Raw genomic sequence first — 17,562 nt, forward strand, 5'->3', positions numbered from 1 at the left:
TTATATTCAGATTGAATTCAAGCACATTTCTTACAATATATGCAAATATACTTTTTTTTAGTACGGTACCATCAACTTTAATTTATATATATAGGAATCTTATAACATTTGCATCAACACATACAAATATGTTCCAGATTTTTAACTTATCAATTATTTTTATACTATAATTTCCAGCTTTACTTTTGCTCATAATTTATCTTTTGCCAAAGATGTATCCATCTACATGAATATAGTATTGTCCCCATATGTATTCCATTTTGTTTTTCTGAGTTTTTGTTTCTGTGTCTGGTGGAATTTTGTACAGTTGATTAAATTTTGCAGAGCAGAAAAAAGCAGAAGATTTCAAAGATAAAAAGTGTGTTTGATGATGCTGATAATTTGGTGCAGTTTCTTTGGCTTCATTCTCTTATTTACCTTTATGTTTGGAAGATTTAGTTACAGTGCTTAGAAGTCTAAGCCTAGAGGAAGCTTTCTAGCAAATTTTTTTTGACTATAAATATTGGCAAACATGATAGTTTAACTTATGTTATAGCATACCAGCATGAATCATAATTCACCATCAAGTAAACCAGTGAGACTACGTGTTTATCTTCGAAACCAGAAGATAAACATGTTTAGCATAGTATTCTAAATGTAAACAGATAGAGAAACTTGGAAAGGAATCATATATGCGAAAGGAAAACAGGTCTCCCATTGGCAAAAACTGCCCTACTGGAAGATGGTCACTTGAGGCATTTCCTAACCGTTTAATGTCCAGGCTGATTATATTTTCTCATAGTTCATTGAGAGTGAAATTAAGCTTGATATGGTCACATGTGGTAGATTACATGGCTTGAAGTTATCTTTAACTTAAAAATGTTGGAAAATCAATTATTCTAGCAAGCTCTTTCTTTTCACTGCAGTAAAAAATCAGTCATTTCCCATGTGCGTGATGCCAACAAGTTAATATTATGTTAAATTTTATTCATCTTTTCATTACATTTTGATATGATGAAGCTACATAATATTGAGTTTCAAAGCTACATCTAGTTGAGTTTCAAAGCTATATATAACAAAACATGCAGTCATTTAAATTTAAGGTTACATGAGTAAACATGCTTAGATAACAACCTTAAAATTGGCAATGCACTTATCCTAGGATCGTAGTTGGTTACAGATTTAATTCTTTTTATTTAGGTTAGCAGTAAGAAATCATGTCAAAGGGAATTACCTAAAAGTTGACAAAACCCTCTCCTTTTGATACTTGGTGCGTTGGTACCGGAGGTTTGCCATGTGCACATCTGCAATGCAAGCAATGAAAGTTATGGAATTTGGTTGCTTAAGAGGTGTAATTGCATATCTGATTCGAAATAAAACTAACCAACAACATAAAAAACCAGCCTAAATTTCTTTTGTAAGTATAACAAGAGAAAGAATTACTTTGTAAGTATACAGGTTGTTCATAACCTTTGAACTGTGTACAGTACATGTCAATATCTTCCACACTAGCTGAAACAAATGCTTGGATACTGGGAGACCACTGCTACATTAATGAAAATTGGAATTAATATACAGATGCTATGAATTAGTTTAAAGCAAATAGAATAATGTTCATAGACCGACCTGTAGATTAGTCACTGAAACTACTACTGGGAAAAACACTCACACATCCATCAACAACAGAATTAAAGGACTCTTCTTCCAATAAATTTGCTTTTGCTTTGAACAAGTGAAGTCTCTCCTTAGCTCCATATAATGAAACCAAGTGTATTGCATTTTCTTTGAATCATCTGTACCATTAATATTCATAAACACAACCCACAAATATACACTTTGAATAAATACATCTGAAACCAAACAAATATACCCTTGAAATTTTATTTATAGAGAATAGAATACAAACCAAGGTCTCGAACAGTGACTATTTTGACAGTGTATCCACGCTGTAGTAAGAGGTTGACAAGCCATGAAGCTAGCTATGTCGCCGGAAGCACCAGTCACTACTCATCTTCTCTGCAACTCAGGGAATCCACTGAGCCAGAAGAAGAAGAATATATAGGCAGTGAAGCTTGAATCAGGGTACTTATATTTTGGAACACTCACTGGGCTACTCCTTTGCCACTTTTACAAGAAGTGGCTTGGTTTGTGATTGTAACAAAATGTCGATGTCAATGTCAGCAATCACAGATAAACACATGGTTGTGGCAGTAAACAGCTCCATTGGCACACCACCAGCCATGAAAAAAAGACTGAAAACAAGAGATTAAGGGGGTGAAACAAGGAGATTTTTTTCCTTGCATTATTAAGTATCCAAACTAATATTTTAACTCTGAAGAAATTGTGGATATATTCTATCATATATACGTACATATCAACGAGAATAATATACCGACATAAAAATCGATATCAACTCATGCAGGACTAGTAAGTTGAAGTTTATAGGCTCGGCTAAATCGGCAAAAAAAAAAAAAAAAAAAAACTTCCTTTACCAAACGTATTCAGTTTTTCAATAACACATGCATATACAGATAACTGGTTATGTTATACATAAAATAAAAATAAACAAAATGATCAATGCAAAAAAATTGCGAATAGCTCTACTATACATTAAAATTTCAATATTATGAAGTAATTTCAATATATAATGCTAGGCTGATCATATATATAATTAGCAAGCTCTGTCTTTTCACTGCATAATTGCAATGAAAACCATGAATTTGCTGGCTCTCATCCTCTTCTACACTCTTCCATGTCAATTCTTGATCACAAAATATTTTATATTTAAAAGTTTAAATGATAAATAAAACCCATCTATCAAATATTAAATAAAAAATTCATTTTTTTAATAAGTTAAATATAATTTTTTTTTCTCTAGCTCAGTCACTCTCAAACTCTCTTTTTCTCTCTCTAAAAATCAATCTGCTCAAACCCTTCGAGCCAAATTAAGGTAAAAATCCATATCTTTATAAATAGTAAATGTATGTAATAAAAACTGGAACTTGTTTCTTCAAACCTATATTTCATATTATATATATATGTGTGTGTGTGTGTGTGTATACATATATCATAAACTGGAACTTGTTGCTGCTACAAAATTTGATGTGTACAGTGGAAAAGTTAGAGATTTGTTAAATTTTGATCATGGTGAACATGAATGGATAATAAAGGAAGAAGAAAAGCTCCAATTGGAAGAGGAAAAAGGGCGAAAGAGAAGAGAAGAGATGTACTCGCAAACGCGGAGGCAGGTAGCAGTGACGGCGGCGTTGTTCGCGGCGGGAGTGTCGTTCATGGGGGTTGGAGCTCACCTTGCCTACTCCAATGTCGAGGCCGAACAAGCTCGCCTCAAAGCTCGCAGGGATTTCGTCAAAGATCGCCTCAGAAAACTCATCGACGACGACGACGACTAAACTAAACCTTGCAATACTCTGTAAGTATACATAGAAAAACGACAACATTTAGAACACTTTTGTTTGTCGTTTTTGGATGTCCACTGTCGTTTCTCAGTTCGACATACACAAACGACAACATTTACTGTACTTTCGTTTGTCTTGTTTCGATGTTATTGTCATTTCTCAGTTCGATGTACTCTTTCTTTCTCTTCTAAGTTTGTCCTGTTTCGATGTTATTGTTGCTTATTCGGTGCAGCATTTTATGCTCTACCGATAGGGCTCTCAGTGTTCTCGACTTATGAATAGTTTTCGGTGAAATTTTTTGTTATGACCGTGTATATTGTAGCTGTTTGGAGCATCTACAAATTTTCAAAAAATTCTGAATAGTTTTCAGTACCAAAAACTAAGTTCAAATATGTTATTGCAAGCGTGACTAATTTTTTTTATGATCGTGGAAGCAACATGTTTGAACTTAGTTTTCGTTACTGTAAACTATTGGTAATTTTCTAAAAAATTGCAGGATACTCTAAATAGCTACAACATACACTGTCATAAAAAAAAATCGCACCGAAAACTATTCACGGGTCAAGAACACTGAGATTCCTACCAGTAAAGCTTAAAGTGAAGGCAGTAGAAAAATTCTCATAATTATATATATATATAAATAATTAAAAACAGAAACTTTGTCTTTGTCTTCTATGTCTTAATGGCTTTAGAACCAGCAGCACATTTGTATAATACAAAATACAAAAGCTTTATTAAGAATAGCCTATGACTATACTAGTCTACACTAGATGTTTAGAAGACCCTTTTCTCTGAAGCTTTCTACAGTGTCCCTCAGACTCACTTCCAAGGGAACAAAGTTAATTATTCCCAAACTTTTTGCTTTCAAATTTGAAACTTGGAACTTTGGCTTGAGAGGCTCATTATCATCTTCACATCTACAAAACAATATACAACACAACATTCATTAGATTTGATGCATAATATACTACAATTATTCTTCTCTGATAGATAATATCCATAATGGGGTATAATAGAAAATTCTTCTTTCTTTCTTTCTTTTCTTCTACTTCTACTTCCTTGGATTGAAGTTCAATGGAGAAGGCTCAAAAGCCATTTTCAGATTGTGGTTCCTATATTATCTTCCTGCCACATAAGAATGGAAATAAGAGAACATATAGCTTTAAAATTATAACTTACTTGTCAGGAATGGTCAAAGAAGGGTATAGATGTAGCAAAATCTTCAATGACTCCAAAATATGTAAAACAGGTCCAGCTACACAGTATCTTCCACTAGCTGAAGCAACTTCAAATGCTTGAATATGTGCATTGGCAACATCCCTAACGTCGACAAATGGCAATACTCGATTGGGAAATGTTTGAGCTCCTGCACTTGAACAAACAAAATGAGAAAATAAATCAGAAGTTTGAATTAAAGTAGCTTCTGTACTATGTCATTAAGAAGTTTATTATTAAAACTTAGTGCACAATCTCATTTCTAGCCACTAAGTTAAATCTATTACTTTATGAAGAATAAGAAGAAGAAGAAAAAACTATCTTAAGGTAACAGTGTGAACAACAGCTAGTGAATCATTCAGAAAAGGAAAAAAAAATGACCACTTATTTGATCGAGAATCAGCTTCGCAGTGGTTTTAGTACTAGGCTGTACAAGAGGACCAATCACAAATCCTGGATGAATGGTGACCAAATCCATCCCACTTTCCTTAGCAAACTTCCTAGCAGCAACCTCAGCCAGTGTTTTTGAAAGTGTATACCAGCGCTGAAAAACATAAGGGCAAATATAAAATCATATAAAACATAGGAAAGTCTATCTATTGCATGCTATTAAGGCAACTTTTGAGTTAATTCTCCGAAAATTCAACTGCAATTTCCCTTTATATTGACCTTTAGTTAGTTTTAACTAATTCGGTTTACTTTCTTAGGAAATGTTTTCTATAAATACCACTCATTATGTTTTCGAAAGGGTAACAAGATACAACCAAGAAGACTGTGTGCTTTTGAGTGCTCTCATTACTGTGTTGTGAGATTTGAGAGCAAAGGGTGTAATTGGGTACAAGGGTTGAATGTGAGACTTTCAACTGTGGCAGATGTATATTGTTGATTATCATTAGTGGAACTTGTGGTGATGCTCGAAGTGGATGTGGGCATACATTGCCAAACCAATATGATTTTGTGTGTTTCTTTTTTTTTTATTTTGTTTTCTGGTTAGTGTTCTTTGCTTTGTGTTGTTCGAAGTTTATTGCAGTCGAGTCTTGCTGTTGATAGTTTCAACAGTAACCAAACTTAGAACAAGAGACCAACATGAATTGGTATATTAAGAAGTCTGCAATGTAAATTATTGAGAGGAAATCTGAATTGGGGATATGGAGGAAAAGAATGAAAATAATTCTCGAGCTGGGCTGAGAACAATTCTCCGAGCTCCATGGCAACAGAAGGAAAGGAAGAGATGACCTATAGCACTACCATTGTGTACCATTCAAACAAAGTGGTGTGAGAAGAATTTGGTTGAAGCTTGAACAGTTGTATATGACTGCAAATCTAACAAAGTGGAACCATCTTGAAAGATGTTATTATATATTCAAAGATGCAAGAATCAAAGAATATAAAAGACAATCTCCTTAGAAGATGATTTTTTATTTTCCTGCCTATAGTCACATGCTCATATTGTGTAAAATCCCTGAGTTGCACTCAAGAAACTTTAATGTTGGGGAAACTACTTCAGGTTGCTCTCCAAGTCTAAACAAATTCAGAGTCTATCACAAGTGTAGAATGTAGACAAAAAAAAAAAGTAATTAGATTGGGAAATAGAAATCCAAGTCAAAATCAGTATTTTTACATGTCTTCATTGCCATAAGCATTTGCTACTGAAGCTATGAAAGAGATTATTTAAGTTGCATAGTGAATATCTATCTGTGTTTCATTGTGTGATACAGTAGGAAAAGGTCAGATTGAGATAAATAAGTTAGCACAGCAGAGAACCATGATAAAATCTGTAAATCTCTCAATGTTCAAGAATGGCTTAGACTTTGTAATTTTCAGCATGAAGAAATACCCTCCTATTGGGGACATGATAAAGTAGCATAGGAACTAAAAAGGATTGCCGATTTTGTTAGTTAATTCAGTTAGTGACAGGTTTGAAAGTGTTAGAATGCTGAAAGTAGCTTAGAAGTAGAATGGGGTGCATGGTATGAAGCATGAAGTTCCATCTCAAAACCAATTGGTGATGAGTGGAGTAACTCTCTTATAAATTGTTGATATACCCACACACTTTCTATGTAAGATATTTTCTCTAACATCTCCCTCAAGATGGTGGCTATTTTTGCTCACCAATCTTGGACGGCTCGATCGTAGGTGTTTCTTTGGTTTTTTTTTGGGCTCTTTTTGGCTCATTATCCCCGAATCACAATGATTCTTTTTCGCTCTCTTTTTGGACCGGTTTTGGATTTGGATCGTGTTTGCTCGTTATAGTTTTCATTGGCTCATGATACCATGTTAGAATGCGGAAAATAGCTTAGAAGTAGAATGGGGTGTATGGTAAGAAGCATGGGGTTCCATCTCAAAACTAATTGGTGATGAGTGAAGTAACCCTCTTATAAATTGTTGAATATACCCACACACTTCCTGTGTAAGATATTTTCTCTAACAGAAAGAAACCATGTAATCTAATTCATAGCATCCTAATTTCCGGATGATCAGTATACAAAATTATATTCATTTGAGTTTTAAAGAGAGATATTAGTCCATTTCCTCTTTCATTCTCTTTTTTATTGCTTTCTTGATTATTTTATTTCTGAGAATTGGATATTTGGTTTGGCAGAACAATAGAAGACTATTTATCATACCTTATTTTTTTCACAGAAAGCAATATCAGAAAACCATGTCTCATCAACTACCACACCAGGGGTTAGAGGTGTTCCATTCTCAAAAACCGAAGCGATTGAAGAAGTTATGATCACTCTCTTTACAGATGGAGATTTTGCACACGAGCTCAAAACATTCAATGTTCCCTTCACAGCAGGATCAATTATTTCTGCCTGAAATGTTTCATATCACACCATCAAATATATAAGTTATGCAACCAAAATGTAAAAGTAGCTTTTTTTTAGTTGCTTTTCACACCAGACACTTCATCTAACACACTTGACATTCTATTGAAAATACTCAATACATGTTTCAAATGTTTTGATATCTTCACCGACTCATAAAACACTAATCTGAGGCATTAATATATAAGAACATGTCTACCTGTGGGTCAATGGTGAACCTTGAATCTAGCACAGGAGAAGCTGTATGAAAAACTCCATCACACCTATTAATAGCAGAATCGAAAGATCCTTCTTCCATTAAATCTGCTCTGAGCAGATGAAGTCTTTCTTTAGCTCCATCTAGTGCAACCAAATTGTCTGTTTTCTCTGGATCATCTACATAAGTGGATTTCAAGTTAGAACAATAAAACATCTTTTTTTGGTAATCAATAACTTGGAAACTTCAAGAACTAACGTGGGTCACGAACAGTTGCATTGACAGTGTACCCTTGTTGTAGTAAGATCTTAACTAGCCATGAGGCTATGTAGCCTGATGCTCCTGTTACACACACAACCTTCCCTATTCCACTCATTATTCTCTCTCTCTCTCTCTCTCTCTCTCTCTCTCTCTCTCTCTCTCTCCCAGTGTTCAAACTCAATTAGGACTAGTTTTGAAGTAGTTGCTAAGAAAATATGAATATGAGCTTATTTTGACTAGTTTATTGGCACTTTTGTCTGCCATGCCAGTCAATAAAAAAGATTAGTCAAAGAGGTTTTTCATTGGACCAAGAAATAGTATAATAATAGATGATCTAAACTATCAGTGTGTAAACTATAAAAATAGAATTTTGAAGGCAAAGATGGCATCTTTTTTAAGAATAAATTGTGTAATTTCATAAAAGAATTGGGAGGTTTTGATATATGTATTTAATATTGTAGAAAAGTATATGAAGATAATGATGAGCTGAGGAGATTAGGTGAGGTCCCTACGTCCATTCCTTTCCAAAATCCAATCTTGTGTTAGCTTCCTTCCAGCCACGAACTCCAAGCTAAGCTAGCTATAAACTCAAAATGTGAGTTTCAGGCTCTGGGTAATACCCCACCGATAAGTTCCAACAATGGAGGTGAAACCTTCCATAGCTATAGTTCCCACCAAAGCAGGCTATCCCTTTGAATTTTCTCCAAAACCCACCAGACTCAGCACCATTACTTTATTTGGGGATTCTCATTTGGATGAGCTCTGCAAAAAGGGACGGCTCAGCGAGGCCATCTTAGCTCTGGATTCCATTGTCGGACGTGGGTGCAAGGTAAAACCAAAAACCTATATCAATTTACTTCAGCATTGCATTGATGAGAATTGTGTCAAGTTGGGTCGGGAGTTTCATGCTCGGATGGGTCTTGTTGAGTATGTTGACCCTTTTGTTGAGACTAAATTAGTGAGTATGTGTGCGAAATGTGGGTACTTGGATGATGCACGCAGAGTGTTCGATGAAATGCGTGAAAGAAACTTGTTCACTTGGTCAGCTATGATAGGTGCATGCTCTAGAGCAAAGAGGTGGAAGGAAGTTTTAGAGCTTTTCTTGTTGATGATGAAAGATGATGGTATTGTTCCCGATCAATTCCTTTTGCCTAAGATATTGGAGGCTTGTGGGAATTGCAAGAATTTTGAGATAACCAAATTGATACATTCGATGGTGATTCGATGTGGTTTCAGTGGTGCTATTAGAGTCAACAATTCAATTTTGGCTGTTTATGCAAAATATGGGAAACTGGATTGGGCTAAGAGGTTTTTCGAGGAGATGAACAAGAAAGACATTGTCACTTGGAATGCAATTATATCTGGGCTTTGCCATACTGGTCAGATTGAAGAAGCTACTAAACTTCTTGATGAAATGAGAGAGGGAGGGACTGAACCAGGTTTGGTAACTTGGAACATATTGATTGCTAGTTGTAATCAATTAGGGAAAACAGATGTTGCAATGGGATTGAAGAAAGAGATGGAAAGTGCTGGGATTTCTCCTGATGTATTTACTTGGACTTCTATGATCTCAGGGTTTGCTCATAATAACAGTAGAGGTGAGGCATTAGATTTGTTCAATGACATGATTTCAGAAGGAGTCAACCCGAATGAAGTTACGATTACAAGTGCAGCTTCAGCTTGTGCATCTCTAAGATCACTCAACAAAGGGCTGGAAATCCATGCTTTTGCAATTAAGAATGGTCTTATAGATAATGTTCTAGTTGGAAATTCACTTGTTGACATGTATTCCAAGTGTGGGCAATTGGAAGCTGCTCAAGATGTCTTTGATATGATTAAAGACAAAGATGTTTACTCATGGAACTCAATGATTGGCGGGTATTGTCAAGCCGGTTACTGTGGTAAGGCTTGTGAACTCTTCATGAAAATGCAGGAATCAGATGTAACAGCTAATGTTATCACATGGAATATCTTGATCTCAGGATATATACAGAATGGTGATGAAGACCAAGCCACGGATCTCTTTCAAAGGATGGAGAAAGATGGAAAAAATCAAGCGAAACACTGCAACATGGAACTCTCTCATTGCTGGTTATCTGCACCTTGGGGATCAAGGCAGGGCGCTTAGGATATTTCGACAAATTCAATCCTGTGGTGTTAGTCCTAATTTGGTGACCATGTTAAGTGTTTTGCCTGCATGTACAAGTATACTTGCTGCAAAAAAGGTGAAAGAGATACATGGCTGCGTACTGCGCAGAAACTTAGTGTCTGAAACTCCAGTGGCAAATTCATTAGTGGACACTTATGCCAAGACTGGAAATATTAATTATTCAAGAACTATCTTTGATAGAATCTCATATAAAGATATTATCACTTGGAATTCAATGATTTCTGGTTATATTTTGCATGGTTTATCGACAGTTGCACTTGATCTATTTGATCACATAAAGAAATCGGGATTGAAACCAAATAGAGGTACTTTTGTAAGTGTTATCTATGCATACAGTCTTTCTGGATTAACAGAGAAGGGAAAGCTAGCGTTCTCTAGTATCACCAAAGATTATAGTATCGTTTTAAGTCTAGAACATTATTTTGCTATGGTAGATTTATATGGCCGTTCTGGTAGGATTACAGAGGCAATGGAGTTCATTGAAGATATGACAGTAGAACCTGACTCCTCAATCTGGGAAGCTTTACTTACCGCTAGTAGGATTCATAGGAACTTTGGGATCTCAGTACATGCTCTAAATCACTTGCTTGAGTTGGAACCTGGGAATCACTGGATTCAAAGGTTAAGAGCACAGGCTGATGCTTTAGTTGGGATAAAATCCGAGAGTGATTCCAAAATGAGAAAGCTAGAGAAAGTGATTTCTACTAAAAGGAATATGGGACTGAGCTGGATTGAACTTAACAACAGTGTCTGTACATTTTTTGCTGGTGATCAATCTAAACCTCATCTATATCCTTGGATACGTGATATAGCAAAACATGTGGGTAAATCTGGTTTTCATGACAGGCTTTGCTTTGGGGAAGAAGACAAGGAAGAAGTTGGCGGTGTACATAGTAAAAAGCTTGCAATTGCGTTTGCCCTTATTGAGTTTCCAAGGAAAGCCCAATGTATCAGAATAGTTAAGCATTTGAGAATGTGTGAAAGTTGCCATGAGACAGCAAAGTATATCTCCATGGCCTACGGGTGTGAGATATACCTGAGTGACTCAAAGTGCCTGCATCGTTTCGGTAAAGGGCAATGTTCTTGTAGGGACTATTGGTAGTGCAGATGAAGTCTTTCTTTATTAGCTCTATGTAGTGCAATCGTGCAACAACCAAGTGAGCTGTTTTCTCCGGATCATCTTCATATGAGTTCAAAGGATGAGAGATTTAGGTATGTCATATGCCTGAATTTCTAGCAATTGTAAAGAATGTGATCATTTTTAGTTTTTTGAAGAAAAAAATATAAAAGAAGAGCTTTCTTTTATGGAATGAGAAACAAAAAAACTCCCAGAAATAACTAGTGTCACCAACAGATGCATAGTACTTAACCAGCCATGACGCTATGCAGCCTGATACTCTTTAGTCATTAGTGTTCAAATCCAATTAGGACTAATTTTTGAGTAGTCGGAAAAAATGGATATGAACTTATTATTTTGACTATTTTATTGGCATAATTGTCTGGCAGTCATTGAAAGCTATTATACTTTATTTATAGTGAGTCAAAGAGTTTTCAGAAACTGAATAGTGGCTATTATACTTTATTCTTTTGACGTTTAGTAGTGGCTATGTTTTTGAGCCATTTGATAAAACTGAATAGTGGTCTCAACTCAGACATGTGTATAAAAAAAAGTATAAACTTTTACTCTTCTTTTGTTTGGATTTTCTACTTGGATGGTGCTCATCTGATTTATTTTTAGCAGTCATAAACAAATATGTTATGCAAATAAATCAAATATAATATGATAATAAACAGTTATAAACTAATTAAAGAAAAACCAATAATAAATTTCAAAAGGATCTAAATTTTTTCTTGTTGAATTGCAAATCACTATGTCAAAAAAAAATTCCCTTAGAAAAAATATGTTCCACTAGCTTATTAATCAACTTCAAATGTTTGAATATGTGATCTAGCAACATCTCTACATTTTGATATGAATAAACTCTATTGGGAAGAGTCTGAGGTCTTACTTAAGAAAATAATTTACACTTATTCTCCTGGAGCAGAAAAATGAACCATAATTTGTTTTTATACTTATATAAGTAATATATATATATATATATAAAGAATTTATAAAAAAAAACCTACTTTATTCATAGTGAACCAAGAAGGTTTTTCATTACACCAAGAAATAGTATAATGAATATGAGTGAATAAACAATAAAAACAGAAATTTAAAGGCAGTAATATGGCAAAGGTGACGTTTTTTTAAGAGTCAAAGGTGCAATTTAATAAAAAGAAATGGGAAGGATTTGATATGTTTATTATTAGGGTTTATATCATTTTAGCTCTTTTAGTTTATTTTTATATCAGTTCATATTTTACATTACATATATTTACAAAAAAAAAAGAATAAAAAGACCATGCACTAAATTTTAGTCTAACATATTTTTTTAATAAGATTAAATGTTTCTAATTTAATTTTAATTAATGAATTACAGATTGAATATTTAACAAAATTAATCCAACTAAGGACCTCTTTGATTTCAATTGTTTAAGCAAGATGAGGAAGAATTAAACTCCTCTTAAGAAGACTCCTCGCCTCAACAAGTGCCCCATTGTGATTCCTTATAGCCAAGCCAACACCAAATGAATGAAGCATCTACATTAACTTTAACCATATTGTCATAAGGTTTGGTCCAATGCTCTTTGTTCCCAGAAAAATGGGCAGAAGAGAGAAAATCTTCTGAACTACTCATTTGAGTACTACTCCAATAGTTAAAATAAGTAATGACAAATGATAAAACTCCATAATAATCCATCCGAAATCCTTTCCAAACTAGCTCATTGCGAGCTTTCCAAATACTCCAACTAATCATGCTAATCAATAACGCCTTCTTGTCAATTCCTTTAGCAAAAATCTGCTCCAACCAGCCCTCAAAAGGTCTGCTCGTCATCATTACTAATAGAGAACACAAACTTTTTCCAACAAGACAAAGCTTCATGGGTAGTAGAACATTGCGAAATGAGAGGGACGAGTGGATTGGAAAGTGTGCCAGCAAGAGCTCCAAGAATGAGTTTGTCTTGATGGAAATGAGTTTGTCTTGATGGAACCAGGTGGTGTAGGCAGGATTGGTACTAGTAGTGTCATTTTGGGTAATGGTTTTAGATGGAGCAGGTTGGAACCATCTATGAATTTGTATAAATCGTGGTCAACGAGGGTAGCTTCAAGTTAAGATTTGTATGATATGTAGTTTGTGGGAGTGAGTTTAAGGATGTGGGAAAGGGAGATGATGAAAGGCTTGGTTGGTTCAGCAATGTTGGGTAGAAGAGATTGATCATTCGATGCCATTGAGAGAGAAGAATAAACAAATGTGAGAAAGAAAAAAAATGATCTAGGCTCTGATACCATATAAAAGCAAATAATATGAGATGTGAATGAATTGAAGCTTAATTGTTATTATTGAGATTGATGGTATATATAGATACAATTTGAATTAAAAGAATAAGTGAGAGTGATAAATGAGAAGTAAATAAAACAACGTTTACAATTAAGATATTTACAAATATCTACAAACTATAAGCACAAGAATAGGAGAGACTTGGTCAAGAGATTAAGTTTGTTTTATCTTTATCAACTGTTTCATTTGATTTCAAGTAGATTGCGCATCTAGGAGTGACATCCACAAAACGAAGCTTCAAGTTTAGGTTGGTGGGGAGGCAACTTGAAATAGAATGCTACAAAAAGTTCTTGACCTTTGGGGGTATGTTAAGAGTCCAAAGAGTACGCCAAAAGCAAGAATTGTTGTTTAAAACCCAATGACCATGGAGAACTTGCAGCAGGTGGTAAGCGCTCTTGACAGAGTAATGACCTGAATTTTCCTTCATCCAATACCAATGATCATTTTGAGAAGACCAACTCAGCGATATACTTAAAATAAGGTCTCTATCCTGATCCTCAAACAAGTCAATGATATCTTTGTCCCAACGACGAGCATCAATATCCATCAAACTACTCACAAAAAAATTGAATAGCTCTGGATGAGTAGAAACAACACAAGGATAGTGCTCATCTGGAAGCCAAGGTTAGTCTAAAATTGCTATATCCTCTCCCGAACCCACACTCCATCTACACCCGGATTTGAGCAAGCTACGAGCCTTCAAAATACTTCTTCAAACATAACTACGAATATTCTCTTGTGGCTCTTACCCGGATTAGACTTTAGCCACAAGAGGGCTATCTCGAGTAAGAGCCATCAACCTTGCTTACCAAGCATGGCAAAATTAAAGTGTCTAAGGTGACGAAGCCCATCCCACGACCATGTTTGTGAATGCAAAGATTCATTTTTTTTATAATTGTATAAAAATATAAAACCTTTATCTGAAAAAGAAAAAAAAAAAGTATAAAACCTTATTAATATTATCATAAATAAATAGTGAAAATGGAAAATATTAAAGGATATGATAATGCTGACATTGGCCACGTCCATTCCTTTAAAAAATCCAATCTTGTGAAGCGTCCTTCCCGCCACGAACTGCATAACTTCTGGTTTTGGGCAATACCCATAAGTTCCAACAATGGAGGTAATAAAACCTCCCATAGCTATAGTTCCCGTCAAACCAGGCTATCCCTTTAAATTTTCTTCAAAACCCACCAAGCTTAGCACCATTCCTTTATTTCCTGACTCTCATTTGGATAAGCTCTGCAAAAACGGACGCCTCAGCGAGGCCATCTTGGCTCTGGATTCCATTGCCGAACGTGGGTCTAAGGTAAAACCCAGAACCTATATGACTTTACTTCAGTCTTGCATTGATGCGAAATCTGTTAAGTTTGGTCGGGAGGTTCATGCTCGGATAGGTTTGGTTGAGTATGTTGACCCTTTTGTTGAGACAAAATTAGTGAGTATGTATGCGAAATTATGTTACTTGGATGATGCACGCAGAGTGTTCGATGAAATGCGTGACAGAAATTTGTTCACTTGGTCAGCTATGATTGGTGGGTTCTATAGAGCAAAGAGGTGGAAGGAAGTTTTAGAGCTTTTCGTGCTGATGATGAAAGATGATGGTATTGTTCCCAATCAATTCCTTTTGCCTAAGATATTGGAGGCTTGTGGGAATTCTAAGAAATTTGAGATGACCAAAGTGATACATTCAATGGTGATTCGATGTGGCTTCAGTGGTTCTATTCGAGTCAACAATTCAATTTTTGATGTCTATGTAAAATGTGGTAAACTGGATCTGGCTAAGAGGATTTCCGAGAACATGGACAAAAGGGATGTTGTCACTTGGAATGCAATTATATCTGGGCTTTGCCATTCTGGTCAGGTCAAAGAAGCTACTAAACTTCTTGATGAAATGAGAGAGGAAGGGACTGAACCGGGTTTGTTAACTTGGAACATATTGATTGCTAATTGTAGTAATTTAGGGAAGACTGATGTCGCAATGGGATTGATGAAAGAGATGGAAAGTTTTGGCATTACTCCAGATGTATTTACTTGGACTTCTATGATCTCAGGGCTTGCTCACAATAACAGGAGAGATCAGGCATTAGATTTTTTCAGAGAGATGCTTTCGGCAGGAGTCAACCCGACCGCAGTTACGATTACAATTGCAGCTTCAGTTTGTGCTTCTCTAAGATCGCTCAACAAAGGGCTTGAAATCCATGCCTTTGCAATTAAAATGGGTCTTATAGATAATGTTCTAGTTGGAAATTCACTTGTCAACATGTATTCCAAGTGTGGGCAATTGGAAGCGGCTCAAGAAGTCTTTGATACGATTAAAGACAAAAATCTTTATTCATGGAACTCAATGATTGGTAGTTATTGTGAGGCTGGTTACTGTGGTAAGGCTTGTGAACTCTTGGTGAAAATGCAAGAATCAGACATACTGCCCAATGTTTCCACTTGGAATATCATGATCTCAGTCTATATTCAGAATGGGGATGAAGATCAAGCCATAGATATCTTTCAGAGGATGGAGAAAGATGGCAAATTCAAGCTAAACACTGCAACATGGAACTCTCTCATGGCTGGTTACCTGCACCGCAGGGATCAAGGCAGGGCGCTTGGGGTATTTCGACAAATGCAATCCTGTGGTGTTAGTCCTAATTTGCATACCATGCTAAGTGTTCTGCATGCATGTACAAGTATACTTGCTGCAAAAAAGGTGAGAGAGATACATGGATGTGTACTGCGCAGAAGCTTAGAGTCTCAAACTCCTGTGGTAAATTCATTACTGGACACTTATGCCAACACTGGAAATATGAAATATTCGAAGACTGTATTTGATATAATGTCATCTAAAGATATTATCACTTGGAATTCAATCATTGCTGGTTATGTTTTGCATGGTTTATCAACAATTGCACTTTATCAATTCAATCAAATGAAGAAATCGGGATTGAAGCCAAATAGAGGTACTTTTGTAAGTGTTATCAATGCATTCAGCCTTTCTGGATTAATAGACATGGGAGTGCTAGCTTTCTCTAGTATCACTGAAGAATATGGTATTGATCCAAGTCTAGAGCATTATTCTGCTATGGTAGATTTATATGGCCGTTCAGGTAAGATTGAAGAGGCAATGGAATTTATTGAAGATATGCCAGTAGAACCTGACTTCTCAATCTGGGAGGCTTTACTTACTGCTAGTAGGATTCATAGGAACTTTGGAATTTCAGTGCATGCTCTGAATCATTTGCTTGAGTTGGAACCTGGAAATCACTTGATTCAGAGGTTAAGAGCGCAGGCTGATGCTTTAGTTGGGAAAAAATCTGAGAGTGATTCCAAAATGAGAATGCTAGAGAAAGAGAGTTCCACTACAAGGAATATGGGATGGAGTTGGATTGAAGTTAACAACAGAGTCTACACATTTGTTGCTGGTGATCAGTCTAAACCTCATCTATATCCTTGGTTAAATGGTATACCAAAAAATGTGGGAAAATCTGGTGTTCGTGATGGGCTTTGCTTTGAAGAAGAAGATAAGGAAGAGATTGGTGGTGTACATAGTGAAAAGCTTGCAATTGCTTTTGCCCTTATTGAGTTTCCAAGAAAGGGCCAATGTATCAGAATAGTTAAACACCTGAGAATGTGTGAAGGTTGCCATGAGACAGCGAAGTATATCTCCATGGCTTATAGGTGTGAGATATACCTGAGTGACTCGAAACGCCTACATCGTTTCAGTAAAGGGAAATGCTCTTGTAGGGACTATTGGTAGTTTAACAACCAAGTGAGCTACTTTCTCTGGATCATCTACATTAGATTTAGGTATGTAATATGCCTTAATTTCAAGAATAGCAATTGTATGGTATTAGATTATTTTTTTGTAAAAAAAAAAATTCTTTTGTTTTGGAATGAAAAACAAGGAAACTCCCAGAACTAACTTGGGTCACAAACAGATGCATTAACAGTGTATCCCAGACTCATTCTCTCTATGCTCAAACCCAATTAGGACTAATTTTGAAGTAGTTAGAAAAAATGGATATGAATTAATAATTTTCACTGTTTTTATCCACATTTG

General features: G+C 35.5%; 3 protein-coding genes and 1 pseudogene across 4 annotated transcripts; 3 read left to right on the top strand and 1 right to left on the bottom strand.

Annotated features, from left to right (window-relative positions):
* Nucleotides 1-2,737: 2,737 nt before the first annotated feature.
* On the top strand, nucleotides 2,738-3,389 carry LOC133829743 (uncharacterized). 2 transcript variants are annotated; one of them, XM_062259516.1, is made up of 2 exons: nucleotides 2,738-2,929; nucleotides 3,150-3,389. In XM_062259516.1, exon 2 carries the CDS (start codon nucleotides 3,204-3,206, stop codon nucleotides 3,387-3,389), a length of 186 nt encoding a protein of 61 aa, XP_062115500.1. In that variant the 5' UTR covers nucleotides 2,738-2,929; nucleotides 3,150-3,203. The 2 variants fall into 2 exon arrangements, with proteins under 2 accessions (XP_062115500.1, XP_062115499.1); XM_062259515.1 differs by lacking the exon at nucleotides 2,738-2,929 and having other exon boundaries at nucleotides 2,957-3,389.
* Nucleotides 3,390-4,002: 613 nt separating this feature from the next.
* Nucleotides 4,003-8,046, bottom strand: LOC133829742 (phenylacetaldehyde reductase-like). The gene is made up of 6 exons (XM_062259514.1): nucleotides 7,896-8,046; nucleotides 7,641-7,816; nucleotides 7,238-7,429; nucleotides 4,992-5,154; nucleotides 4,575-4,761; nucleotides 4,003-4,312 (listed from the first exon to the last, which is right to left on the bottom strand). The coding sequence occupies exons 1-6, from the start codon at nucleotides 8,011-8,013 to the stop codon at nucleotides 4,162-4,164; spliced, it is 987 nt and encodes a 328-aa protein (XP_062115498.1). The 5' UTR covers nucleotides 8,014-8,046; the 3' UTR covers nucleotides 4,003-4,161.
* A 482-nt stretch (nucleotides 8,047-8,528) lies between these two features.
* LOC133829740 (pentatricopeptide repeat-containing protein At1g19720-like) lies at nucleotides 8,529-17,437 on the top strand (annotated as a pseudogene).
* On the top strand, nucleotides 14,457-17,437 carry LOC133829739 (pentatricopeptide repeat-containing protein At1g19720-like). Its single transcript, XM_062259512.1, has one exon. It carries the CDS (start codon nucleotides 14,626-14,628, stop codon nucleotides 17,257-17,259), a length of 2,634 nt encoding a protein of 877 aa, XP_062115496.1. The 5' UTR covers nucleotides 14,457-14,625; the 3' UTR covers nucleotides 17,260-17,437.
* Nucleotides 17,438-17,562: the final 125 nt, after the last annotated feature.

This window comes from Humulus lupulus, chromosome 4 (genome assembly GCF_963169125.1).
Source record: "Humulus lupulus chromosome 4, drHumLupu1.1, whole genome shotgun sequence".
Lineage (NCBI taxonomy): Eukaryota > Viridiplantae > Streptophyta > Magnoliopsida > Rosales > Cannabaceae > Humulus > Humulus lupulus.